General features: G+C 49.3%; 1 protein-coding gene across 6 annotated transcripts in view; it reads left to right on the top strand.

The window, feature by feature from the left end:
• Positions 1-24,347, top strand: part of LOC108507380 (discoidin domain-containing receptor 2-like) — a 62,085-nt gene extending 37,738 nt beyond the window's left edge. For all 6 annotated transcript variants that reach the window (XM_017835296.1, XM_017835291.1, XM_017835297.1 and 3 more), the window contains exons 7-17: positions 2,379-2,565; positions 6,398-6,644; positions 7,837-7,929; positions 8,422-8,579; positions 8,817-9,012; positions 10,844-11,088; positions 14,119-14,240; positions 14,602-14,799; positions 18,272-18,506; positions 20,683-20,832; positions 22,002-24,347. In XM_017835296.1, coding sequence (XP_017690785.1) covers positions 2,379-2,565; positions 6,398-6,644; positions 7,837-7,929; positions 8,422-8,579; positions 8,817-9,012; positions 10,844-11,088; positions 14,119-14,240; positions 14,602-14,799; positions 18,272-18,506; positions 20,683-20,832; positions 22,002-22,142 — 1,972 coding nt within the window. In that variant the 3' untranslated portion in view covers positions 22,143-24,347. The remainder of the gene's footprint in view (positions 1-2,378; positions 2,566-6,397; positions 6,645-7,836; positions 7,930-8,421; positions 8,580-8,816; positions 9,013-10,843; positions 11,089-14,118; positions 14,241-14,601; positions 14,800-18,271; positions 18,507-20,682; positions 20,833-22,001) is intronic.
• Positions 24,348-26,160: the final 1,813 nt, after the last annotated feature.

Here is a 26,160-nt window from a genome sequence, read left to right as displayed (position 1 = left end):
CCAGCTGACGAAGGCTGTTGGCTGGAAAGAAATAAGTTTTTTATTATTGGAAGGTGTTTCTTCTCTTTAAAGAGATGACTGTTCTTAAATATCTCAATGTTCTCTTTACTCATAGCTTCAGTCTTTACATGATGTGACCATCCTGATGTCTGATTGCCTTGAAGCCCTCATGGCTCTTGGTCTCTAATTGTGATCATACTCCTTGCCCTGATTTCTCTGTTGGGTTAGGTAGAGCCTTTAGCTGTCATTGATACTGCAGATCTCAAATTGCTGCCACTCTTCTGTTGCCCCAGACTGCAGTGGCAGATCTGGTTGGACCTTCTGCCTGTGCAGTCCCAGTGTCCCTGGAGCAGATGAAGGTCCTTCCCCTGTTCATTGCCTGTGTTGCTTCTGCAGTTTGACCCCTGACCTGCACTTTCTAGCAAACTGCATCTCAAACTGTTGCAGGAGGTCTCCAGGGTAAACTGAGCGTCCAGGGAAGTGCACAACACCTGAACTCTAGGCCTGCACTTGGTACCTGTGAGCCTCTGGAGAGATTTGAGATACTGTTTTTGAAAACAGAGCTCTGATGGACTCAAAACAACTTGGAAAACTGCATCACTCCCTGTGAGAAGCTCCAGGTCAGCAGAGGCACCACTGCCCATGTGGTATGAGAGGATGGTGGCTGATTACTTGGGTATGATGCTTTTCCAATTTGGAGTCAAAAAACCTGAAGTAACTGGATTTTGACAAGGTCTGTTAATTTTTCCCGTCACTGAGGTGAGTTAGGTAGGGTGGCATGTTTTGAGGTGTCTCTGGTTTACCCAACAGTTGGCTCTCATAGAAGGAAGGTGCACTAAGAGTCTGTATCTGAAATGTTAAATAACTGGCTGAACTCAGAACATTTAGTGTGACTGCTTTCTTTGCTATGAATACAGATTTGAGTGTGTTTCAATGGCTTGAAACCTCAGGCAGACTTGGGCATGGGTATCCTGAGACAGCATATCCCTACCAGGGCAGGAATTGCCTAATGACTGATCTCACAGTGTCTCTTCAGTGACCTGGTGTCATCCATTGACTTGAGGTGTTTTCCTTATATGTCCTGTTTCAGCTGCCATTAACTTTCTGTAAATTTTTACTGTTGCCTATTTTTTTTTTATGCTTAAAGGTGATTTTTTTTTTTGTAAGCTTATTTGTATTCTGTCATGCTGCAAGTTAAAATAACAGGGTGGGAAGTACATTCTTCATGCTTGTAGGATGCTGGAAGATACCAGGTAGCAATGTCTTTATATGTTAATATCTGATACTTTCAAGCTGTCCTGATGTAGCAGAGCTTGGATATCCACAAAGAAAGGTTTCATGTGCAGCAGTGAGCAGCTGTTGTGTGTAGCTGTCCAGCACTGCTTAGGAAGTTGGGTCTGCTGGGGAGTGTTGGGGAGCTGCAGATTTAGGCACAAAACCCAACCTGCTGAGCAAGGACTCTCTCAGACTACTTAACCTCTAGTTCATGTGCCCAACTGGCCTGGAAGCAGGACTCTGCCTCTTCCAGCTGTTAATCCTGGTTTGGAGCCCAAAGGGATGTGTGCCTGTACTCCAGTGACAGGGACTCAGCTGGGGTGGACTCAGAGCTGCAGCCCAGCCTGGGTTACAAGGGCTGCCCAGAGACAGGGGAATGAAACTGGTGCAGGGAGTGAGTTCAGGCACTGACACAACTGAGCTTTTGCACTTTCCCTGCTGCAGGACAAGGGACGTGGCAGGGCTGGCTCCCAGAAGGGTCAGGAGTGGACCACACTGTCCTCTTCTGCTCTGGGACAGTGCTGGAAAACTGTATAATGGGCTCTGCACCCTCAGATAGGAAGTGGAATGAGGCAGGATCCTGACAAAGAGTCTGATCAGCCTTGGAAACAGCCAATAACACTCTTCTCTTACACAGGAAGAGCCAGAAATGTTCCCAGTTAGAACTGTCTGTGACTGGGTGAGCTGCCCATGATCTCACTACTCCTTTTCCTGCTTTTCTGTGCCTGCCTGCAGATCTTCCCCCACAGGTTGCCCCAGGGCAGGCTGGAGCAGTGTTCCTCCTGTGCAGCTGCAGGGTGAAATACTGCAATTCAGGCTGTGTTTGGAGAACACAGTGTCATTTTCTGTAGTGTCACTTTTTGCTCCCAAGAGGCTCTGTGCTCGTAGCTTGGCTTTGCTGTCAGTGCAGAAACTTCTGCATTTTAAAAGCCCAGCCCAAACAAAATGAAGGTGATGTTGCATAAGAGTAGTGAATGAGTTCTTGTCCAGGGTGGTTTCAGAGTAAACTAATATTTTCCTGGTACCTGTTGAAAGCCCTGTGTGGTCTCACATTGGAGCTCCCCTGCTGCTGCTCTGGCTGACCGTGGGTTCTCCCTTGCCAGGCACCTGTATGGGGGGCTGGGCCAGCTCACAGATGGTGTGCTGGGCCTGGATGACTTCACCCAGAGCCACCAGTACCGTGTGTGGCCAGGCTATGACTACGTGGGCTGGAAGAACGAGAGCTTCAGCACGGGCTCCGTGGAGATGGAGTTCCAGTTTGACCGACCACGGAACTTCACCTCCATGAAGGTAAGTCAGGGTGGTCCCTCTCCTGGGGGGCGGGCTTGGGGGCTGGGGGCTTCCAGTTTGCTCCTTTGGGCCATAGAATCATGGAATGGTCTGGCTTGGAAGGGACCTTGCAGCTCATCTCATTCCACCCTCTGCCATGGACAGGGACACCTCCCACTAGACCAGGTTGTTTCAAGCCCTGTCCAACCTGACCTTGGGTCCTCTTCCCAAAGCAGGAGGATAAAAGGTGCCTGACAGCAGAATTTGAGCTGGAGATGTCCCAGGTTGCCAGTGTAGAAAGGTGAAGTAGGGGAGCACTTGCCTCTTCAGAGCTCAGACACTCTCCTTTGAGCATTTGGTTTAAAGGTGTTAAAAGCAGACACCTGAAGCACTGCTCAGGCAGCCAGGATGGATTTAGGATCTAGGCTCTACTGTCTAGGGACTGCCTGACCCTTGAGGTGAAGGAATGTGATTGTGCTTCCATTTTGCCCAAGTGTTTCTCTGGATGCCTCGTTCTGTGCTTGTGCTGTGGGAAATTATTTAAGCACACAGGAAAAGCACGAGCTGAACTTTGAGTCTGTAGTAAACAGCAGGATCTTTTAAAAACGATTGGTGGCTTTTCTTGTAGAGATTTCAAATGAAGGAGAACCCACCACATCCTTAAGTAAATTGTTTTGGTGGTTACTTACTCTGGTTTTATTTTGTCTATTTTTAACTTGCAACCGTTGGCTCTTTGCCTGCTTTCACTGGCAGAAATAAGAGTCCTGCCTCCTCTGAAGTCTGCTTGTAAACTGTGATTAAACAACTCTCTTAAGCTTTGCTTTACTAAACTCAGTTGGCTGGACTTCTCAGTGCCTTCCTGGTGAGACCCAGGGTCATTTTTGGAGCTATCATCCAGTGCTTTCTTTCTTTGCTGGTATTCTTTTAGAGGTACAGAATCTGGATCCAAATCCAGGCCTTCCATCAAATTGCATAAAAGAATGGGACCAATTTCCTGCTTCTGGATGATTCTTTTTGTTTATGAATCTTGTGATCATTTTAGTCCTCCAAACCAACCGAGAGGGAGCCAGTGGTCATTTGGATTTTGGTATCATGCTAAAAGCCAGTTCCAAGTTACTGGTGTCCAGAATAAAATCCAGTGTGGAAAGCATCACTTACATTTTTGTCCCTGAGTTCAGTGCCCTGACATGAGTCAGTCATGAAAGCTTCAGATTATTTTTGGAAACTCCTTCCCCCCCATTTAATTTATTTTATTGGTAGTGATTCTGCTGTCTCTTCCAGATCATTGAAAAACATAGCAAATAATTTTTATTTAGGAATCCATTCCTGTTTTATAAACACCTAGAGAACAATTTATACCTTAAAACTTTGTAAAACTTACTAGTTGACAATGTTTAATCAAATTACTATAATACATGAGTCCATACTGTGCTAATTGGAGACAGATGCTGTGAGTAAATCAAAGCCTTCCAAAAGTCTGTCATGTAAACACAGCCATCCTGATCAACCAAACACATCATCTTATAAAAACAGCTCATCTGGTATTTCATTATAAAGCTGTTTTTATTAGCATAAATTAGTCTTCATTATTGATTGAATGTTGTCTGTTTCAGCTTTGCATTTATTTTGTACAGGCCAGGTGGTCTGTGAATAATTTTTGTATCCTCTTACCTGGTAGCTTTATCCCAGTCCTCTGAACTTTTCCAGTATCCAAGAAAGTATTAAAAATAAATGTTAGCAAGTAGTGCAGCTGCATTGCAAAATACTTAGGCTTGAATACTGTAAAATTGGACTTCAGTAGGAGGTGTTTGGAATAGAAAGTGTCTCTGTATCAGTCCAAGTTGTGAACATATCCAGCTCCTGTCCAAATATGGCCCAAATTGTATATTCCAGGCATCAGGCTTTCCTGCCTTGTTATGGATGACTGTTTCTCCTTATTGAATAATGTTGTCTGAGCTTCATCTGTTCCTAATTATATGCAAATACTCTTCTTTTGTCCTTTTACTGCTCATCAGGCCTGTTCTCCTCATTACTGCTTCACTGCTATTCACTGCAGGACCTGGCAGGGGCCAAGCAATTAATGGGGTTCAAAGCTGTGCATAGTTTGGAAACTGTTGTTGTCACAGTGGCAGTACACTCCAGTCATTAGGAAATAATTCCTAGAGTTCTCTGTGGCTATGAGAATGGAGCAGGCTGAAGACTTTGAGTCACCTTATTCCTTCTGGTTCCTGGTCACTGGGGTCCAGATCTTCAGGTCTGCCTGGCAGAACTCACTGGTGTGTGTGTTAAAAAGGGAGCAGGGTAAGATTTGCACTGCAGACACAGTGGTACAGCATAGATGGTGCTTCCAGGCATTGTCCCTCTTCCCAAAGCCTCCTTCCTTGGAGGTGCTGGAGGCCTGGGAGAGCACCAGGAGTGTGGTGCTCGTGTGTCTGCAGTGCCACAGCCCAGGAAGATGGAGATGTCACCTTTTGGTTTGGCTGCAGCTCAGGAGCAGGGAGGGAGAAAGTTGCTCCCAGTTCTTGGAGGATAAAACAGAGCTCTCAGGGAGGTGTGAAGTCAGTCTGAGAGGTGTTTGTGAAACACTTGGTGTGGAGCTGTAACTGGGAGCTGAGAGGAGATGCCTCTGTTCCGGTGAGGTGTTGGTGTGGCAGCACAGTGACTGCACTTACATTCCAGTGTCTTTAGCTAAAGCACAGGTGCCATTGCAGCAGGGACAGCCTGATGAGGAGCCACCAGGGGAGGCTGATGGATCCAGCCTTACATCATGATTTCCCTAAAACTCACAACCTTAGTTGTCTTCCAGGTGCAACCACAGCAGGACAACTGCTGTATGTCAGGGGAATTTCTCCTTGAGCTTGTACTTTTTAATGTTTTTTTTGGAAGAGATCAGCTTAGACTGCACGTGTTGAAAGCTTCCTAAGTGCGAAAGAAATTTTGAACACTGAGTTAGATTGGTTTATTGGCACAGATCACTTGTGATGTCTGGTAGCTCCAGCTGGTGCCTCAAAAGAGGGACCACGGACAAAGAAATCCCGGGGATCCTTCATGCAACAGTCCAGACCAAGAGCAATATTAGGGTCTGGGTCTTCTCACTCTTCATTGCTTCACTGTTTCATTACCAGGAGGCTGCCCCATGGTCACCTTCACCCTGACCTCTGAGGTGGGTTTCAATCAGTTCTGTAGTCTGTTGTAACATGGTTGTTACAGTTCATAGACCACCAACTATGGGCTGTTATTAATTTCTAAGTAATATTTGAGCTGCAGCTCTGGCCTGTTCTAACTATTATTAATGATCAGATCCTTCAAGTTTTGCTACAGTCCATCTTTACTATTATTAATGATTAGATTATCAGCTCCAGGGTTCACTATAATCCGTCTTTGATTTATACAACAGAACCATGTAGTTCAGATAAAGTTCAGCTTGTGGCCTAACAGTTCCAGCTGCTTATGTCAGGCAAGCACTTAGCTATTCAAATAACATCAAATTTTCAACACTAATAGAGTCTAAAGCCTAGGTGTGTTTTTTCTTTCCCCTCTTAGGTTATATGTTCAAGGAGAATTGATCTGTGAGGCTTTAGATCAGTACAGGGCTTGTTGGATTGATTTTTTTATATGGGCCTTTTGAAGAGCCTGCCAAAAGGTGACCATTAGTGTGGCTTTTGCAGGTAAAGTTTTAGAGCTGCTTCAGAAGAACTTTTTGCACAGATGTTCTCATTGCACACTGTGAGCTCCAATGTGTTCATACAGGGAGATACTGGGAATGGAAAATTTTCATGAATGGAAAAATCCTTGAGGCTTGATGTAGGTGTCAGTAAACCTCGGGTTGATGGATCTGTTCTCTTCTTCCAAGGTGCATTGTAACAACATGTTTTCCAAGGGGGTGAAGATTTTCCAGAGGGTGGAGTGCCTGTTCAAACCACGCCTAATTGCAGACTGGGAGCCTGAACCTGTGGGGGTGGCCACAGTCCTGGATGACAAGAACCCCAGCGCCAGGTTCGTGACCGTCCCCCTGAACCAGCGCGTGGGCAAAGCCATCCTGTGCCGCTTCTACTTCGCTGACACCTGGATGATGATGAGCGAGATTTCCTTCCAGTCAGGTGAGTGTTCCTCTGCCCAGGCAGGTCTGGGAAAGCACAGAGAGCAAAAGAAGTGTGGAAGTACAGGATGTGTGGGGTTAACAGAGTGAAGGCACTGTGGGGCCACACAGTGGAAAGGAGGAGGTGGGACAAGTCTCCAGTGGATGCTTTTCAGGCTGATGCTGATGCACATGTACAGGAGCATGACCAAGGCAACCAAAAATTGGACCATAAGAGCATTTCTTCTTTTTGAGACAGTTCACAGAATCATAAAATATCCCGAGTTGGAGGAACCCATCAGGATTATGAATTCCAACCCCTGGCCCTGCCCAGGACACCCCAACAATCCCACCCTGTCCCTGAGAACATTGTCCAAACCCTCCTGGAGCTCTGGCAGCCTTGGGGCTGTGACCACTGCCCTGGGGAGCCTGGTCAGTGCCCAACCACCCTCTGGGGGAAGAACCTTTCCCTGAGATCCAACCTGACCCTGCCCTGACACAGCTCCAGTTGTTCCCTCGAGTCCTGTCACTGGTCACAACAGTGAAGAGATCAGTACTTGCCCCTCTGCTTCCCCAGTTGCCTGCTGGTTATGAGGTTGATTTTTAGTTCTCTTTACCAGGTATTTTGTTATGACTAATTTTAGTAGATCTACAAATGATGATCGAGTTATCAGGTTATTAAAAATTAGAGGCTGACTATTTTTTTTTTCTCAAGTCTTAACTTGAGGTTGGTGCCATGAGGTGCTTTAAAAGGCTCTGGAAGGGAAAGGACAAGAGACTTGGAGAAAACCACCAGCACTGATGGTGAAATGAGCTGACTGTAGCTAATCAGCTGTAGCAGGAAGACATTCCTGAGGAAGGAATGCTCTGGGTGCTGCTTGTTGCTGAGCTTGCTGACAGCAGCCCCTCCTGGCTACTCTGTCACATGTGGGGCCAAGCAGGCTGTTGGTCCAGTCTTAGATCATGCTAAAATGGAAAAAAGGCCCTTGTTCAGTGCCCTGTGTGTGGCTGAGCTCAGGGAAGGCCCTGCTCACGCTGTGCTGTGGCCGGGCTGTACGTGGTGCTCCATGCAGAGGCTCATCCTGCAGGTGTGCTGGGAAGGGCTCGGGAATCTCTGCTCAGGCTGTTCCTGACCTGCCTGGGCCTCAGCCCAGTTGGGATTGGCAGGAGCAGGGAGGTTTTGTTGCACTGACACGTTCCCTTCCCTTCCACAGACATGGAGAGTGTGAATCCCAGTTTTGTGACAGCAGCAACAAGCACGACGGATCTGCTGGAGACAGAGTACAACGTCACTGAGGGGACCTGGGGTAAGGATTTCTGTCCCTTAGCCATGCCAGGGGCTCAAGTGCTGGGGGATTTCACAGTGACATCCCAGTGAATGTGGTCTCTCCCTCCACTTCTGGACACCTGGGGATGGCCTGGTTATTGCCCTCATGCACAGGGCACCATCCGACAGGCTCAGGTGCTTTCTTCCCTCAGCTGGCTGGGGCTGCCTTGGAGTGTGGGCTGAAGGTATATGTGCAGCCAGTGAAGCTCTGAACACTGTCTTCTCTAGTATGGATCCATTGCAGGGCCTGTTCTGCTAAGGACAGTGTTTGATTGCAGAAGGTCTCTGCACAGTTCTTATCTGTGAGCCTCCAAAACCAGAATTTCTGATAAGAGCAAGATGTGAACACAGCTAATGGTTGTGTTCAGGGAGCTGCCCAAGATCTTTTCTGTACCAGACTGTTGGAGGTTGGCCAGCACAGATAACAACCAGTGCTTTAACTCCAGATTCTTCTCTGTACCTCTGATTGCAGAAACCACATCTTCTGTAACCAGCACCTGGATAGGAGAGAAGGCAGATGACTCCAATACCTCCATCCTCGTGGGCTGCCTTGTGGCTATTATTCTGCTGCTCCTGATGATTATAATCATCATTCTTTGGAAGCAATATGTTCAGAAAAGGCTGGAAAAGGTAGTACAATGGGGGTGTTTTGCAGACACAAGTTCAGTACTAATCGTTAACCCTGATGAGCTCAGAATTGTGCAAAGCACAAGGTTTCCCCAGCTCTGCAGAGCAGCTAAAGCTGTTCTCACAGCAGGGGAGGATGCCAGCCCTATCCAAGATGTTACTGGAAGTTGCTGTGGTTGCAGCCAACACATTACTTAACAGCTGAGCACGGCCTCAGTGTTTTTCCCCTCTCTCCTGCAGGCCCCACGTCGAATCCTGGAGGAGGATGCAACTGTTCGCCTCTCCTTCTACAGCTACACCATTGCCAACAACCAGACCCAGATCCACCAGTCAAATCCCACCTATGAACGTGCTTTCCCACTGGATTTGGAGTATCACCAGCCAGCTACGCTACTCCAAAAGCTCCCAGAGCTCTCCCAGAGTGCAGAGGATTCAGGTAATATCATCAGTCTCTAGAAGTTATGTGTTTATTCTTCCAGTATTTCCATCAGACTGTAAAATGTGCCACTTCTCAGTGTCTTAAGTTCTCATCTTTGACTCCCGTGCAATACAATACTTAACCCAGGGACCTCAGGCAGTATTCTGGAGCTCTGGAACTTTTTGGCATATAACTGTGACAGCTGGAGCAGCAGCCCCACTAGAGGGTGGTGGCCTTTTATTGTTTTATGTGAAGACTGTTTATACATTGCCCAGGTCATCTTTTAGCAGCTGGTTTGGACAGTCACAGCAATCACAATTGGTTTGTCTCATGGCAGTGGAGTGGCTGCCTGCAGCACTCTTGGGAGAAGACCTTTAGCACCTTTTTCTTAGAAAAAGCAGAGGAAAATGCAGCAGGGAGTTGTCAGTGGTGTCCTTGCTTCCAGCCCTGGGGAAGCTTTTGGACCCACGCAGAAAGGAACGTTTCCAACAGTGTTTTGTACTCAGCAATGGCAGTGCTGAGCAGGGCAGTCCCATTCCTGCATTCCTCACCCTGACAAGTTGCTAAGATCCAGCATTATACTGCACAGAGAGACTGATTGGATTGAGTGAGGGTGTGTATTGGAAGCAGAACAAAGGTTCTCTGTAATACTGACCATGCAGGGAGTTAATTCTAAAGTGCTATCCCATGATATTTATGTGAAGAAGCTGTCAGAGTGAGTGGGGTGTGCTAAAGAGGATGTGGGAAATGGAAGCCTTGATCAGTTCTTGTTCCAGAAGAGAATCCAGAGCAAGTTTGGTGTCAAAAACAACATCCCTGCGTCAGGTAATGGGAACAGATTGTATTTAGGATGAATCAGAAACAGAAAATCAGGCTCACCTCTTCATGTCTGGACAAGAACTGTAACTCTCATGACTTGACTAGAGCAGGCTGTGTTGAACAGGAATTTGGTGGTGGCTCACAGGTATTTTGGTGTCTGCAGAAATGTGGCTTGTTCTGGTTGAAGCCCTGGTTAAAACCAGGCAGTGTCTCCCATGTGGGTGTCCCTTAGTACAGTAGTAGGTGTGTGTTACAACCTGCCCCAGAAAGGGGGGGGTAACCCAGGTTCTTATTAATAAATCCCTTGGGGTGGATTAGAGTGAAATGACACTAAAGAATAGGTGTTTGAAAACTTATATATGTAGGGTTTATTTTAGAACAGTTTTGTTTCAAAGGTAAACAGGGATGTTGCCATTTTGGGTGTTATCATCTATATCTCATCTATAGCAATATGGCATAAAGAAAACCCTTAGGGAAAATGCATAAGGGAGAGAAAGGAAAGGCAGGATAAGGGTAAGGGAGAGAAAGGCAAAGCAAAGCTGAGAGTGGAAAGATGTCTATAGTCACCACCCACGGGGTCCAGAGATGGAACTTGGTAGTTGCAGCTTCCATGTCTGTCAGTTGAAGTGGTGGCCTTGACCTGTTGGGGGTGAAGGAGGGAAGCCCCCACACTTAGAGAAGTTATGGGCTGTTATATCCATGGATTGTGTCCCGGGCCGTGCCTCGAGCCTCCAAGGTCTGCTGGGCCTGTGCAGAGTTCCCGTGAGGGGCCTGGTAAACAGAGCTCTTCTCGCCTTTTCAGGGCACCTCCAGCAGCACTGGCAGGGGGGATGGGTCCAGCTGCCTCTTCCCAGCCTGCAGAAGTCCCCTGGCAATCCTAGAATGCATAAATCATTAACCATTTCAGTCTCTGACAGCGTGCAGCTGGGCTGAATTCCCAGAGGAACTGAAAGGACTGAATATGGGATTGAGAGCAGTGCAAGCTGGTCCTAAGGCAGTCTGACATCACCCCTCTCTGGTTTGCCCTCAGTGTGCAGTGGGGACTATGCTGAGCCCGACCTGACCAAGTCCACCCCTCACCAAGGCTTCCAGAACAACGTCCCTCACTACGCCGAGACCGACATCGTGCACCTGCAGGGCGTGACCGGCAACAACATGTACGCGGTGCCCGCCCTCACCGTGGACTCCCTCACCAAGAAGGACATCTCCGTGGGGGAATTCCCTCGGCAGCAGCTGCGCCTCAAGGAGAAGCTGGGAGAGGGGCAGTTTGGAGAGGTACAGCCCTTCTCTTCCGCTGCTCCACCTAGAGAAAGGAGGTGCCTGGTGGAGCTGAGTCCTCTGAGCCGCCTCTTGGTGGGGCTGAGGGTTCTGCATTCCCTTCTTTGCTGTGAGAGTGCTTTGAACAGTTTGCCCTGGGAGGGTTGTGGGTGCCCCAGCTCTGGCAGTGTTCAAAGCCAGGTTGGGTAAGGGCTTGAGCAGCTAGATGGCTGGTTGTAGTTCCTGGGTGCTTTCCTGGATGCTCTCCATTGGGATACACATTCTGGTAACTTCTTAAGCGAGTGTCTTGTCACCCCTTCTTGTACAACCCTGATGGTAATTTTATGTCTTTGTTAATTTATCAGAAGTAATGTGGAATTGTGTGTACTCATCAGAGTATTTGTCACTGGGGAGGTGTTCACATCACAGACACACACACACACATTTTTTCTCCCTTTTTTTTTAATCTGGAATTAGAGGACTTTGGATAACTGGTTGTAGTTCCTGGATGCTCCTCAGTTAAGTCTGAGCAGTGGTCTAGTGGGAGGTGTCCTTGCCCATTCTGTGGTGGTTGGGACTACATGAGTTTTAAAGTCCATCTCAACCCCTTAACATTCTATGAATCTGTGATTTTAGTTAATATGTTTGCCCTTGGGGAAAGCTGATGTTCCCTAGGCTGGGCCACAGAGCCCTGTTCTGCAGCTGTGAGGCTCTGCTTGGTACCACAGGAGCCTTTCTCAGCAGATGAACTTTGCAAACTTTTCTGTTTTGCTGTTTATATACCTATTAATGACCTTATGGAAAAGGGCTGGGGGTGGGAATTCAGCTTCACATCTTCCATGGGCATCTCAAATGTGATGGCTGTCACCCACCTTTAGGCATGTGAGTTTGAAAACTCTCTGGAGTCCAGCTAAGATGGATCCTAGCTGGGTAAAAACAGCTTTCCCATTCCCAGATGAAGATTCTGGGGATGCTCTGCACACTCACCCAAGCCAAGACAGACATTCCCAAGCACTGTGGTGCCCTCATTCTCCAGCATTGCTGCTGCTCAGGCAGTGTGATGCACACATCTGTCACCCACCAAGCTTTCCCTCTGCTCCTTGAGCTCCTTTCAAGCTGTGAATGTTGTCACCCTGCCTTTTCTTCTCTCCCTTCTTCATTTCCACACCATTCCTAGTTCCATCCTGAGCAGGTCTTCCCCTTTCCTTCTCTCACTCTTCCAGTGTCATTTTTTTCTTCCCAGTGTTTGTTCACTCCACCTTAATTCTACCTGTCAGCCACATTTTGGCAAGCACAGCCCTTTACTGGCTGCTTCCTCCTCTGCATGTGCCCATCTTTGCAGTTCCTCCCTTCTGACATGACACCTCCCCTATCCCAGCACCTTCCCTGTCCCCTCACTTCTTCCTGGCTCACTCTGTGTGCTGGGAAGGTTCTGATATCCTCAGCCTCTTCACCTGGTGTCAGTGTGGCCCCTTCTGCTGTTACCTGGATCCTGCCCTGTCTTGGGCTGTGCTCCAAAAGTGAGACAAGAGAGGGTTATTTTCTCATTGTTTTGCTTCTGGTTTCTCCTTTCCTCTCATCCCTGTCCTTCTGTTAACTGTAAGAACTCCTCCTCTGTGTTGATGGGAGATGGCTCTCCCATCTCCATTTTCCTTGGGGGTGGATTCAGAGCCTGTTCCTCTCCTCACATCACAGGCTCTTGCCCTCACCTTTGCAAACGTGCTGCCCCACATTCTCTCATCTCTCCTTCTCACCTCCTTAGTCTTTACCAAACTTTTCCCCCTGTGCTCTGCTGCCCTGCTCTGGCTCAGTGTGCAGCCTTGTTTCTGGAAGCATGGCTCAGCTGCTTTCACCTCTCCACTTGAAGCTTCTTTACACTCAGTCTTTTTTTTCTTCCTTGTTCCTAACCATCCCCTCTCTGGACTCAGTGACACATTACCTGCACTTGGATACCTGTGCTTGATCCTGTGGCTCTGTTCCTTGTTCCAGGTCTCGTGGCTGTATTTTCACCACAGCAGATTCATTCCCTGTGGAATTGCAGCAGCATCTTTGTGCTTCTCTTCCTGTTCTGCATGTTTGTCCCATTTTCTGAGCTGTCTCATTTTTCTCCTTACCATGTTTTGTCACTGAAATTCTTGCTGCTTTTTTCATACAAAATTCATCGTGCTCCCATTACGTTCCCCTCAGTGCTGCAAGTCTGACTGACACATCCAGTCTGCTCCCCTCCTCCAGTCCTTGTTCTGTCCACACAGTCAGGTCTGGCTGCTTTCCCCACCCAGGTCTCCATTTGGATACACATTCTGGTAACTGCTTAAGCAGTCACCCCTTCTTGTACAACCCTGGCAGTAATTTTATGTCTTTATTTGTTAATTTATCAGAAGTAATTTGGAATTCTGTCATCAGAGTATTCATCACTGGGTGAATGCACCGGTGAGGTGTTCACATCACAGACACACACACATTTTTCTCCTTTGTTTTTTCACTCTGGAATTAGAGGACTTTGGATAACTGGCTGTAGTTCGTGGATGCTCCTGAGTTAAGTCTGAGCAGTGACTCAGGCCAGGCTGAAGGACAGTTCTGGGCTCCTGTGGCTGGTGTGAGGTGCTGTCCCTGCCAGCCCTGCTGCAACTGTGCTCTTTGCCTGCACATGCAGAGCAGACCCCTCCAGGCTCAGGGGCCTTTCTGAACACCTCTAGTCTGTACTGGGTGAACTGGATTGCCCCAGGAGGCTGCTGCACCAGTCTGAGATTGTGCAGAACATCACAGATTCTGTGAAGAATTCTTGTGAAGAAACACAAGAACTTGGTATGTTGGAGACACATCTGGCTGCAAACCCTGTGCATTCCTATGCCATGGGCTCTATAGTGTATGAACATCTTTGTCCAGGATCTAGGACCAACCCAGGAGTTGTTTCTGATCAGAACTGTCACCTTCATTAGATCATTCACTTGCTCATTCTGCCAGCAGTGACCAAACCAGTGGTGTTGTTTTCCTCTGTTTTTCCACCTGTTCGTGCTCTTACATCTGCCTCTGCCCTCTTCCCTGCAGGTGCACCTTTGTGAAGCTGATGGCCTGCTGGAATTCCTGGGAGTCTCGTCCTCAGAATTCACTCACCAGCCAGTTCTTGTAGCAGTGAAAATGCTGAGGTCAGATGTCAACAAAACAGCCAGGTAAGTGCACCTGCAATACCAACCAGCTGGGGAGGACAGCAAATGCTCTCCAAGCAGCAGCTTCACATGGGGGACTTGTGTAAAAGTGTCATGTGTCTCTGGTGCATATTCTGTGTGTTCATGGAAGGAACAGGACACAGCAGGGAGTGGGGGATAGGGATAGCTGTAATATCAACCTGAAATGTTGTATTAATCCTGTTCCCTGGGAAAGGGGCAGTGTACAGAAGCACAACCAGCTTTCGCACTTTGCTGTGTGCAGGAGTGTAAATGGCTCTGACTGAGATGTTCTCACATGCCTCTTGTGCTTTCCTGAGGCAGAGGAATAGTTTAGGATATTCAGCCATGTTTTCTGTTTTACAAGAAACGATTTCCTGAAGGAGATCAAGATCATGTCCCGGCTGAAGAACCCCAACATCATCCGGCTGCTGGGGGTGTGTGTGCGCGACGACCCCCTGTGCATGATAACGGAGTACATGGAGAACGGGGACCTCAACCAGTTCCTGTCACAGAGGGAGATCTACAGCAAGTTTGCCATTTCAAACAATATTCCCTGTGTCAGGTAAGGGGAGCTGCCAGTTTTGGGATAAATAACAATAGAGAGCTGCCAGTTCCATCTGCTGTGCCTTCCAGGCAGTGACCTTCCTCCAGCCCAGCCACTGCCATGGCACGTGGACAACTAGTCCTGCTTTGTGTGGGAGGTTGTTCTTGAGGCCCCTGGAAGTCTGTGTTCCCCTGAAGTGACCCTGACTGTGGGCTGTTCTGGTCACAGTGACCATCCTGATGTGTTGTTTATTGATGTGGCCATCTGTTTATGTTAGTATTTCATTAATATGAGAAGCCAGTTGCATTACAGCAGGAATTTTGGGATGAAAATCAAGAATGTCTCTTAAGATTTTAAGAATGTTCATATGTTCTCTGGATGGCTGATAAATATTGCTGAGTGTAGAGTTTCACTAAGGAAAAGATTTCATCAGCCTACAGGAGGAGAATATTTGGCAAAGAAAACCATTTTCTGTCAGTGGTGGCACTTGTCTCCCTCCTCAGTGGAAGGATTAAATCTGACATAAAAGCATCCCTGCTATTGCAGAAATCCTTTCCTCAGAGGAGAGTTGTGTGCAGGACTAGCATGTTCTGCCTGATAAAGAACCCTGCACTGCTCAGGAGCTGTGGCACTGCTGAGCCTTTGGCATGTTCTCCCCAAAGGATTAGGTGGATTTGTAGTTCAAGCACGAGGCAGTTGTGCAGAGCCAGTTTTGAGGTGCTGGACAGAACATGACTGGGTTTTACCATGTCCAGGCAACACCACAGTTGCTGCCAGAACCTGTCAGTGATCCTGTTGGGAGTGCTAACTTGACATCCTGCAGTCAGGACACACCGGGAGCTGCAGGATGAGAGGATTTGCATCTGACTAGAGACATGTTCCAGCTCTCTCCAGTCTTCTGCCCTTCCTGCACATCAGAAACATCATTCACCTTTAGGCTTGTGGCTTCTTTTTCCCTGGCCAAAGCTTCAAAATGTTCTTTCTTCTTTATCTCCTCTTCGCTTCTCATCTGACTTCAGCCCTGTCACTCACATTGTTCTTCCTTGGTTTCCATTACTTGGCTCTACCTCTAGTTTTTCATTCTCTCCTGCTGATCCTTCAGCCTCTTTTGTCCCTCCAGCCAGACACAGTGTCACATTAAAGGCAGCAGACTGGCTCAGATAGCTGGGGTTGTTTACTGAGTGACATGAATCCCCCTGCCAAAGAGAACTGCTTGGCTCTGCTGGTGCTCGGGGGTGGCTCATAGATGTGACAAGGTCCAACCACCCCACTCGTCTCTCAAACCCAGTATTTGGTGCCTCAAATGTGGTGACCAGCCCTTTCCTGCAGAGAGATCACACATTCTTAACTCCTTATGGCTCTTTGGTATTTGAAATGCATCCCCCTGCTGTCCCTCTGGCTGTCTGCTCAGAGTCATTTAGGCTGGAAAAGCCCTCCAGGATAATCGAGTCCAACTGTACCCCCAGCACTGCCAAAGCCACCACTAAACTGTGTCCCCAAATCCCACATCTACGTGGTTTGTAAATCCCTCCAGGGATGGTGACTCCCACTGTTGCCCTGGGCAACCTGTGCCAGGCCTGGACAACCCTTTCAGTGAAAAATTTTCCCTGATATCCAACCTAAACCTCCCCTGATGCAATTTGAGGCCATCCTGTCCTGTCACCGGGAGAAGAGCCTGACCCCCACCTGCTCCAACCTCCAGGGAGTTGATGAGAGTGAGAAGGTCCTCTCTGAACCTTCTTTTCTCCAGGCTGAGCCCCCCCAGCTGCTTCTCCACCAGCTTTGTTGCTCTTCCAAAGGCAGGTCTGCCTTTCTGCCTTTGGGGCGTTGGCCCCGAGGCACGACGAGGACTCAGTGTGTCCCATCCTGTCCCTCTGTGTGTGGAGCCACTCGTGTGGACCCTGCAGAGCTGGCTGAGCAGGGGGCAGGAGCCAGGAGGAAGCTGCTGATGGGATCCTTGCCAGGCTGCAAGTGGGACAGGAAAGACAGGGCTGCTGGGGTGGGAAGAGCAGCAGCCCCAGGCAGGGAGAGGCACAGCTGAACGTGGGATCCTGGAGGCTGTGCCACAAGCCAACAACCAGCTTAACAGGGGACAGGAGGGCGGCCAAGTTCCTTCTCTGGGGCCTCAAGAGGCCCACCCTGATCAGGAGCAACGTGGAGCTGACTGTGGGACTGGCCCAGGGGTCACCCAGCTGGGTTATGGTTTCACCACACTGAGAGGTGGTGCCTTGACCCTCCAGCCAGGGCTCTGCTGGGCTGAGGGGCTGCCTCTGGATCACCCTGGTGATAGCTCAGCTGCTGGTTAGGGTACATTGAGTGCATCTATTATTGTTAGAGGCATTACAGTGCTGTCATTCAGATAACATGATAGTGCTTTCCTCATTGTACCTTAAGGGGGCTTTTAAAGGGGAGGAAGACTTGTTATAGGGGCAGATAATGGCAGGACAAGAGACAATGGTTTTAAAATGAAAGAGAGTAATTTTAAATGAGATGGGAGGAAAAAATTCTTCCCTGTGAGGGTGGTGAGGCCCTGGCACAGGTTGCCCAGAGCAGCTGTGGCTGCCCCGTCCCTGGAAGTGTCCAAGGCCAGGTTGGACAGGGCTTGGAGCAACCTGGGCTAGTGGAAGGTGTCCCTGCTCATGGCAGGGGGGTGGAACAAGGTGACCTTTAAGGTCCTCTCCAATCCAAACCATTCTACCATTCTGTGATTGTCACCAGAACCCAAAGAGAAGGAAGAGTAAGTCTTTCTTATTCTGACCCTTATCAGAAAAATACTGTGAACAGTTTACTAAATGTGTTCTGATGAGCACTTGGTCTTGTGAAGCATTTGAGATGCACAGTGGGAAAGAGAGCAGTGGTGTGTGGAGAATGCTGAGAGTCTGATGGTCCAAACTCTGTCTGTGTATCATGTAACTTTATTAATGCTATCTTCATTTTGCTAATGGGAGAATTAAAATTAAATTAGATGGAAAATGCATCTGTTTTTATTTTCAGTAAAGCTTAACATATTTTTTAAAAATAGTAAGCTCTCTTTTTCATGTGGAGTGACGTACTTATGTTAATATAAGCACGCAGTAGTGGTGGTGTTTGAAATACCAGACTAAGTGGCTCATAAGATATGAGATTCTGAGATTGTACAGCCTAATTTTTCATGTCTCTCTGCGAAAAGCTGGTGCTTTGATGCACAAACTCTTTGAAAATCTCAAGATTAACGTTTGATATTGAAAAAAAAATAAAATCTAAAGGATGTCAGATTCCAAGGGCCTGAATTTCAGGGACAACTTGTCTGTTCCTGCTTAGTCAGCTCAGGAGACTTAGTCTGGCAGGGGAGGCTATTTGTGCCCTGAAATGAGACAGTTTAGTTCCACTGTTATGGCAGAAAATAAAGCGACAGGTCACTGTAACATGTGAAATGCAAGGAAGAGTTGACTGTGGGGAACTCTGTTGATTTATTTTTTTTTTCCTTCTGTTTTGTTTTCCTTCCATGCAGCCACTCCAACCTGCTGTACATGGCCACCCAGATTGCCTCTGGGATGAAGTACTTGGCATCTCTGAACTTCGTGCACAGGGATCTGGCAACTCGCAACTGCCTGGTGGGGAACAACTACACCATCAAGATTGCAGACTTTGGCATGAGCAGGAACCTCTACAGTGGGGATTACTACAGGATCCAGGGAAGAGCTGTGCTGCCCATTCGTTGGATGGCCTGGGAAAGCATCCTCCTGGTAGGGGCTGCACAAAGCCTCCCTTTATTCCTTCCTCTGATTTCCACTGTGCCCCTGAGACAGAGACACTGCTGGGCAGTCCTGACAGCACCAAAATGTGTGCTGGAGGTGGCCCCAGGTGAGGAGTCCATCGGGTTGTGTTGGACATAACTCATATCCTGGGAAGGGAGTGTGTCCTTGCAAATACAACACAGGTCATGGAATGGTTTGGGTTGGAAGGAACCTTTGAAGGTCATCCAGTCCCACCCCCTGCCATGGGCAGGGACACCTTCCACTAGAACAGGTTGCTCCCATCCAGCCTGGCCTTGGACACTTCCAGGGATGGGGCAGCCACAGCTTCTCTGGGCAACCTGTGCCAGGGCCTCACCACCCTCACAGGGAAGAATTCCTTCCCAGTATCCCATCTAACCCTGCCCTCTGGCAGTGGGAAGCCATTCCCCCTTGTCCTGTCCCTCCATCCCTTGTCCCAAGTCCCTCTCCAGCTCTCTTGGAGCCCCTTTAGGCCCCTTTTAGGCTCTGGAAGAGGCTCTCAGGTCTCCCTGGAGCCTTCTCTTCTCCAGGCTGAACACCCCCGGCTCTCCCAGCCTGGCTCCAGAGGGGCTCTGGCCTTGGAGCATCTCCATGGCCTCCTCTGGACTCTCTCCAGCAGCTCCATGTCCTTGCTGTGCTGTTCCCAGGGCTGGAGCAGCTCTGCAGGGGGGTCTCACCTGAGGGGCAGAGGGGCAGAATCCCCCCCTGCCCTGCTGCCCACACTGGGGGATCAGCCCAGGGCACGAGGGGTTCTGGGCTGGGCCATGTCCAGCCTCTCCCCCACCAGCACCCCCAGGATCTTCTCCAAGGGCTGCTCCATCTGTCCATCCCCAGCCTGGATTGATCCTGGGGCTGCCCTGACCCAGGGCCAGCACCAGCACCTGGCCCTGTTGAACCATTGTCCCCATGGGCCCGCTTGGTCTTGTCCATGTCCCTCTGGATGGCATCCCTGCCCTCAGCCCTCATCTGGGGCCTGACTTCTGCTCTGTGCCTGCCATTCAGGATTCCTGCTGGAATTGTAAGGAAGTGGCCTTTCTGTGTTAATATTCCCAGCTGGGAAGCTCTGAGGGGCAGGAGCAAAACTTGCTGAGTTTCAACAGCCAAGTCTGGTTTTGAGCTGGGCTTTTGTTTTGTGTTTAGGGGTCCTGCTGTCTCCCCTCAGGAGACTGTTCCACAGCCCAAACACACCCAGCCTGGAGGCACTTCCTTGATATTCAGCCCTGTATTTCTTTCTCAGAGCAGTTGGTGTGAGATCACTTGGTTGCATTTTTTTCTTTACAACATGCTCTCCAGGTACCCAGAGAAAGTTGTAGTTCCCTCTGCTGTAGAGGCTACCAGGCCTAGGCTTTTCTAAATTCACCTTCTTTTCCTGGTTACAGCTGCATCTCAACCAGAAGTCAATCCCATCTTCCTTGTGTGAACATCTTCCAAACCTTGACAGACTGCAGGGGTTGCCAGATAAAGCCTGGGCACTGCAGGGCTTGGATGTTTTCAGCCCAAACAGGCCCTCCAGCCCCCAAGTGTTCTGTGTTATTTTCTGAGCAATCTTTTTTTCTCTCCACGAACACATTGTTCCAAACACAGCCAGTTTGGACACATTTTTGGAAGACACAAAGCAGGGACAGCAAGCACACTGTCACTGGCTTCTTGATGTGCAAAAATCAAAATGATCTCAGGGTTTTCTCTAAGAGTCTGGAGTCTGCTCCAGCTCTGCTTTCACCCCCAGGGCTTTGCTTTCCCCTTCAAAGGCTTTTCTCTGTTCACAACTGTTTCAGGTGCAGGTAGACAGTGGCTGTCCACCCCCCAGCTCATTTTCTGCTGCAAACACACTGTCTCAGGAGGGCCAGAAGTCTCTGGCTTTCTCTGGGACCTGCTCCCTGTTGCAACAGGTTTGCCCCAGTGAAAACTGCACCTTCTTAGAGCTGTCCCAGGGGTCCCACGACTGCTCCTGCCCCACAAACAGCCACGCCATGCCTTGATCCCTCTGTGTGTGGCTGAGAGCAGCTCCCCTGCTCTGCTGGGAGCATTTTCCCAGGTGTTGATCCTGCATCCTTGTGTTCAGCTGCAGAGGGTGCAGACTGAAAGGGGTTTTGCTGAAGGGGGGCTGTGAAACAACCTGGACTTACAAGATCCTTTCTGTCCACAGGGCAAGTTCACCACGGCCAGCGACGTGTGGGCCTTTGGGGTGACCCTCTGGGAGATGTTTGTGCTGTGCAAGGAGCAGCCCTACAGCCTCCTCTCGGATGAGCAGGTCATTGAGAACACGGGGGAGTTCTTCAGGAGCCAGGGCAGGCAGGTGAGGAAGCAAACACAGCTCCTGCCTTCCCTGGAGCTGGTCCCATCCAGGTGGATGTTCCCAGGGCCTCTCTGCTGGCCTTACCTCATCTGCAGGAGTCTCTGCTGCCACTGCTCAACTTCTCACGTGTGTCCTGCCTCTCCTCCCCTTTATCTGGGCTTATTGCACCAACTTTCCTCTCTTGGAGTCCCACGGGAAGAATCCCTTGGCCCTGTCCAGTGCTTCTTTTTATTATACTTCACTCTGCCCTGTCCTTGGCTTTTCCAGGCTCTCCTGCACAATTCCTTTGTCAACTCTCTCCCCCCAGCAATGCCTCTGAAAGATGAGGAAGCACTTAGGGAGGTGGGGAAGGAGGATTTGTAACTTCCCAGGGCTTAGATACTCCCTGTAGTATCTCCACATATGCCAGGAGGCCTTGGGCCATCTCCAGTTGCCAAAGGGCTTCCCTGTGTCATTCTGTCCCCTCTCACTCACTCCCCAGATTGTGCACCCCACTGTTGCTGCCCTCACTAGATACCAGTGATGATGCAGGACACTCCAGCTCCTCAGTACCCAAAACTGGAATATCAGTTCAGAACAGTTCACTGTTCTCCCAAAAATCACCTTTAGCACCAGAGAATTAAGGGAAGTAAAATGATCGGGGGGGTTAATCACTGTCTCCCAATTAATCAAGAGCCTAAAAAATATGAGCCTAAAAAATGAGAGGGGGAAATATAATCATTCTGCCAAGCTGTGCTGTAGAAAAGCTCTAAAAGGTGTTTTTTCTGTCTCTGCTAACAAGCTGTCACGATGCTTAGAAAGCCTCATGGGTTGTCTACGGTGAGTTGAAAGTATTTGGATTTTATTGTGGTAAATTTGGTTTTGGTTTGTGTTTTGCTGTCTCTTGGAAGACAAATCCCTCTGAAGCATTCATGTTTTCTGGGAGACAAAGGCCTGTTTTGTGACCAGCTCATCAGAGAAGTTGGCAGAGTGTCCGTGGTGCTGTTTGAGGTGGTGTTGGGGCCCCATCCAGACTCCACTGCCAGGCTCAGGCTGGCTGGATTTCCAACGCTGCATGGTGGCTGTGTCTTGTAAACCTGGAATGGAACTGTCTTTTGGTGTTACTTTAGCAAAGGTTCAGTTGTTTTGTGCAGGTCCCACTGAATTAGCTGTCACTCTCTTCCTTTCAGATCTATCTCTCCCAGACTCCTCTGTGCCCTAACCCTGTGTTCGACCTGATGCTGAAGTGCTGGAGCAGGGATATCAAAGATCGTCCCACTTTTGACATGATCCACCACTTCCTGCTAGAACAATTGGAATCAAACATTTGACTCCAGAAAGAGAGGCAAACTGTCGAGAACAGAGTGACTCTGGGGTCTCTTTGCCTGTTCCTCACAGAAGATGGTCAGGCCACCTCGCTCCCCTCCCCGACTGGGCCCTATTTAAGTTGAGACGTCCATGGCAGCTGCTCGTTCTATTGGCCATGGTCTGACACACAGGACCAGAGGATCTCATTTGGTTGAAAAATCATCTCCTCTTCTGAATCATTTCCTGGGAATACTGTGAGAGGGGGTTTTATTGGATACTTCAGGCGAAAGGAATGAGTAGAACTCGGAGGGACTTGGAGCTCTCTCCTGGCTGGAAGAGAAGGCGCCGGTCGGCGAGAGCCACTCGAGAGCAGGTTTCTGGAAGGAAAGACTTGAGCCTTCTAGAGCTATTCCATTAAATCAGATGGAAGTCTTGTGCACATTAGCAAGTGTTTCTGTGTGCTCTTGCTACACACAATAGCGAGAGGCCAGAAACGTCTGGAGCTGGGAAATGGTTTAACGGACTCGGGAACTGACGGAGCATTTTTAGCAACCCTGTGGGAGTGACACTGCCAGGGTCTATAGAGGATGCTGAAACAAGAGTCCAAGATGATGTTCTGTTTTCCTGTGGTTGTTAAGCACTGCTTTGGTTATATATGTGCGTTTTCCCCACACTGGATTTTTTTTTTCTAGAAAAAAAAATAATTTTGAAAATGAATGTTTTTAAAGGGTCATGGGAAGGTCACTGCGGTAGAAGATCTTCCCCTGACCTACAAATTAAGGCTAGGTAGGGAGTTTGTATTGAGAAGTAGCTGATACTGTACTACTGTCACTATGTAGATTTATTAACCTAATGAACTTGTAGCCACAATGGACTGATGTGCAATTAATCCTGTATAATTACCCATCAATATGAGATCTCTAAGTCAATGCTGTTACGTGTGAGAGGGAACTCAGATTTGGTGAAACCGGGTGGCCGAGAGCAGAACCCTCTTTGTCACTTGTCACAGCTCACGGGGGGGGGACGGGAGCAGCACCCGGGTCACCCCGGCACACGCGTGTCTGGGGGCACCCACACGTGTGTGCCTGGTGTCAGGTTCCTCCCCAGGTCTGCAGCAGGTTCGTGCCATCAGCTGGGCAGGGGCAGCTCGGCCAGGCTCTGTCATTGTCCCCTGGCCCTGGGAGCTGGGCTGGCACATCCCCTCAGGGGGTCTGTCCTGTGTTTCGGGTGCTCCCCGTGCAGCGCGGGGCCGGTTACTCATTGAACTTGGGGTTGGTTTGTGTGTCGTGTCACAAACAGCTCGTTCTCTGGAGGGTTTTAGAGGGCTCTGAAATCCATTTGGAGTGAGTTAGAGAGTTCAGTGTGTTTCTACAATAAATCCATTGTGGATTTACCAGGTGCCTGGGGAATACTCTGCTATTCCCTCTTTAATCGTTTAGCAAGATATTTAGGACCAAACCAAACATTTCATAAGCTGGGAGAGGATGAAAGCTCAGCACTTGGCTTCTTTTTTTTTTTTTTTTTTTAATAAGCAGCATCCAGCATAGCCTATATTTCCAGTAAAGATGAAAAAGATAATTTTTATCTTAGCCACAAGCACAGATGCCTGGCTGTCTGTGCTGTGAGTGCTGAGAGAGGCAATGTCTGAACAGTTACAACACAGGCATGCCTGTGTGCAAAGAAAAACCCTGCCTCTGAACTGGCAGATGCCAGGATGGAGCGTGGCATGGCTGTGTCTGCTCCCTGGGCACATCAAACTCCCTTGTGAAGTTCCCCAGCCCGGGAAGGGCCGTGCCCGGGGTGTCCTGTCCTGGCTGTGTGGGGTGTCCCCATCTGAGCTGCTCCTCTGAGCCCCTTTGTGGCTGAGCAGCTGGAGGGCCCAGGTCATCTCATCCTCCCTGCCCAGGCTCAGGTGACCCTCACCCCCAGTTCTTCCCCTGTGGCTGGGGGGGAGCTGCCATTCCCTGTGTGTGCCATCTCTCTGGAGCGGGGTGGTGGGAGCTGGAGTTGCTGCAGCCTGTTGGGCACCTGGCAAACCACTCAGCCATGGTATTTCTGGAGTATTTCTGTCCTGTCCCAGAATATGTACCCCAGTAACACACAGCCCTGTGCTGTAAAGTCACCAGACAGGCTCTGTGCTCCTGTTCCATCGGGATGTGCTGTTCCTCCAGTGACATGTTGACATACCAAGTTTCTCTCATATCAATAAATTCTAATGATAACCTTGACAAAAGTGAATTTTTATTTCTTTTTTACCCAGGTATCTGCCCTGAGCACTGATGTTTTGGTGTGATTGTTCAGTAGCTCTTTGGTAAGTGTGTGACCCCCAGATTTGGAGGGAGCAGCCCTTGACCATCTAAAGAAATGAGCTTTGAGGGGGTTTCTGGAAATGCTGGAAAGGTGCCAACCCAAGGCCCCTCAGGCTGGTTGGACCTGGAATGGTCTGGGGTTGTTGGTTAGTGCTGCATTTCAGCAAGCAACTTTTTATCTTAGCGTTAAGATCAGGTGCTTTAGGCTTTGTAGGTCCCTTATCAACCTGTCCACTGAAAGCTGAGCCAATTTCGAAGCTCCTTTGGGGTGCTCTGGGCCTGACCCATCTGGGCTTTGAACATCTCCAAGGCTAGAGATGCCACCCCCCTTCCCTGACCCTGTCCCAGGGCTGTTCTGTGCCCACAGAGGAGAATTTTTCCTTGTGTCTGCTGGGCCTTCCCCATGTGTTTTGTGCCTGTTCCCTCTTGGTCTTCCCCTGTGCATCTCTGAGAAGAGCCATCCTACCCCTGGCACACCCATCCACCCTGTGGATCTCACACTGCTGGGCAGTTTTGCCCCTGATCAGAGCTCAGGTACTTGGGCAAACTCAAGTACATCTTATAAAGGCTGGAAATACCAGATCTCTCAGTTTAGGCATCCAAAGACAAGAGTCAAACAGCATTTGTGTACCTTCAGCTACAATTTTGGGGGGAATTGAGGCACTTAACAGGTGAGAACAACCCTCCAGTATTCAGCAGGTTGCCCAGAGAGGTGGCAGATATCCTGTCCCTGGAAGTGTTCAAGGTCAAGTTGGACAAGACTCTGAGCAACCTGATCCAGTGGAAGGTGTCTGTGCTCACTGCAGGGGGGGTTGGACTAGATGGGCTTTAAAGGTCCCTTCTGACCCAAACTATCCATTGATTCTATGATTTAATGATTCTGTGCTTTCTGGTAGCTTTGAAACCTTGAAGTGATTCTGCAGCCACATGGCCAAGCTCTCCAAGGCTGTGGGGAACTTTGGCAGTGAGTGAGGCTGGTGACTGGTATTGGGGTTGGTGGAAACGATGCTGGTGCCAACAGGCATGGGGGGATCTTTGACATGAGAACATTTGGGGCCCAGTTACTGTGGAAAACCAGGAAAGCTGGGGAGGGGGGGCTTTTTTGCAGGGGCAGGTGGTGGTGGGGGGGCAGGTTTAGATCAGATATTGGGAAGAAATTGTTCTCTCTGAGGGTGGTGAGGCCCTGGCACAGGTTGCCCAGAGAAGCTGTGGCTGCTCCATCCCTGGAAGTGTCCAAGACCAGGTTGGACGGGGCTTGGAGCAACCTGGGATAGTGGAAGGTGTCCCTGCCCATGGCTGGGTAGTTAAAACAAGATGGTTTTTATGCTCCCTTCCAAACCATTGTAGGGTTCTGGGCTGTGCAGTGAACAGGAGCCCTGTGTTCTTCAGGTGAAGGGGGAGAAACCCAGCACACACCAGACAACATGACCATACAACACTGGGACTGGAACAGCCTTTATCCTGCATGGAACTGGCAGGGAAGGATCACATCCTCCAACAGCCAGACCTGGGAGGGCTCTGAAGAGCAGGGAGAGGAGGGTTGAGCCTCCCCCTGAATCCCTGAACCGGTGCCTGGAGGTTTCTGTGGTGGGAGCACCTGCAGCAGGAGCTGTGGGCAGTGCTGGCCTGGCCAGGCAGGCACAGCCAGGCTCTCCTGGGTCCGTGCTGGCCATGAACCACACCATGGACACGTATCCGTGCTGGGGCTGCTTACAGGGAACATCTGGCCCCA

Source organism: Lepidothrix coronata, unplaced genomic scaffold, assembly GCF_001604755.1.
Source record: "Lepidothrix coronata isolate B3197 unplaced genomic scaffold, Lepidothrix_coronata-1.0 Scaffold254, whole genome shotgun sequence".
NCBI lineage: Eukaryota > Metazoa > Chordata > Aves > Passeriformes > Pipridae > Lepidothrix > Lepidothrix coronata.
The sequence above is the reverse complement of the archived record's forward strand: the minus strand, read 5'-3'. Positions and strand labels throughout refer to the sequence as shown.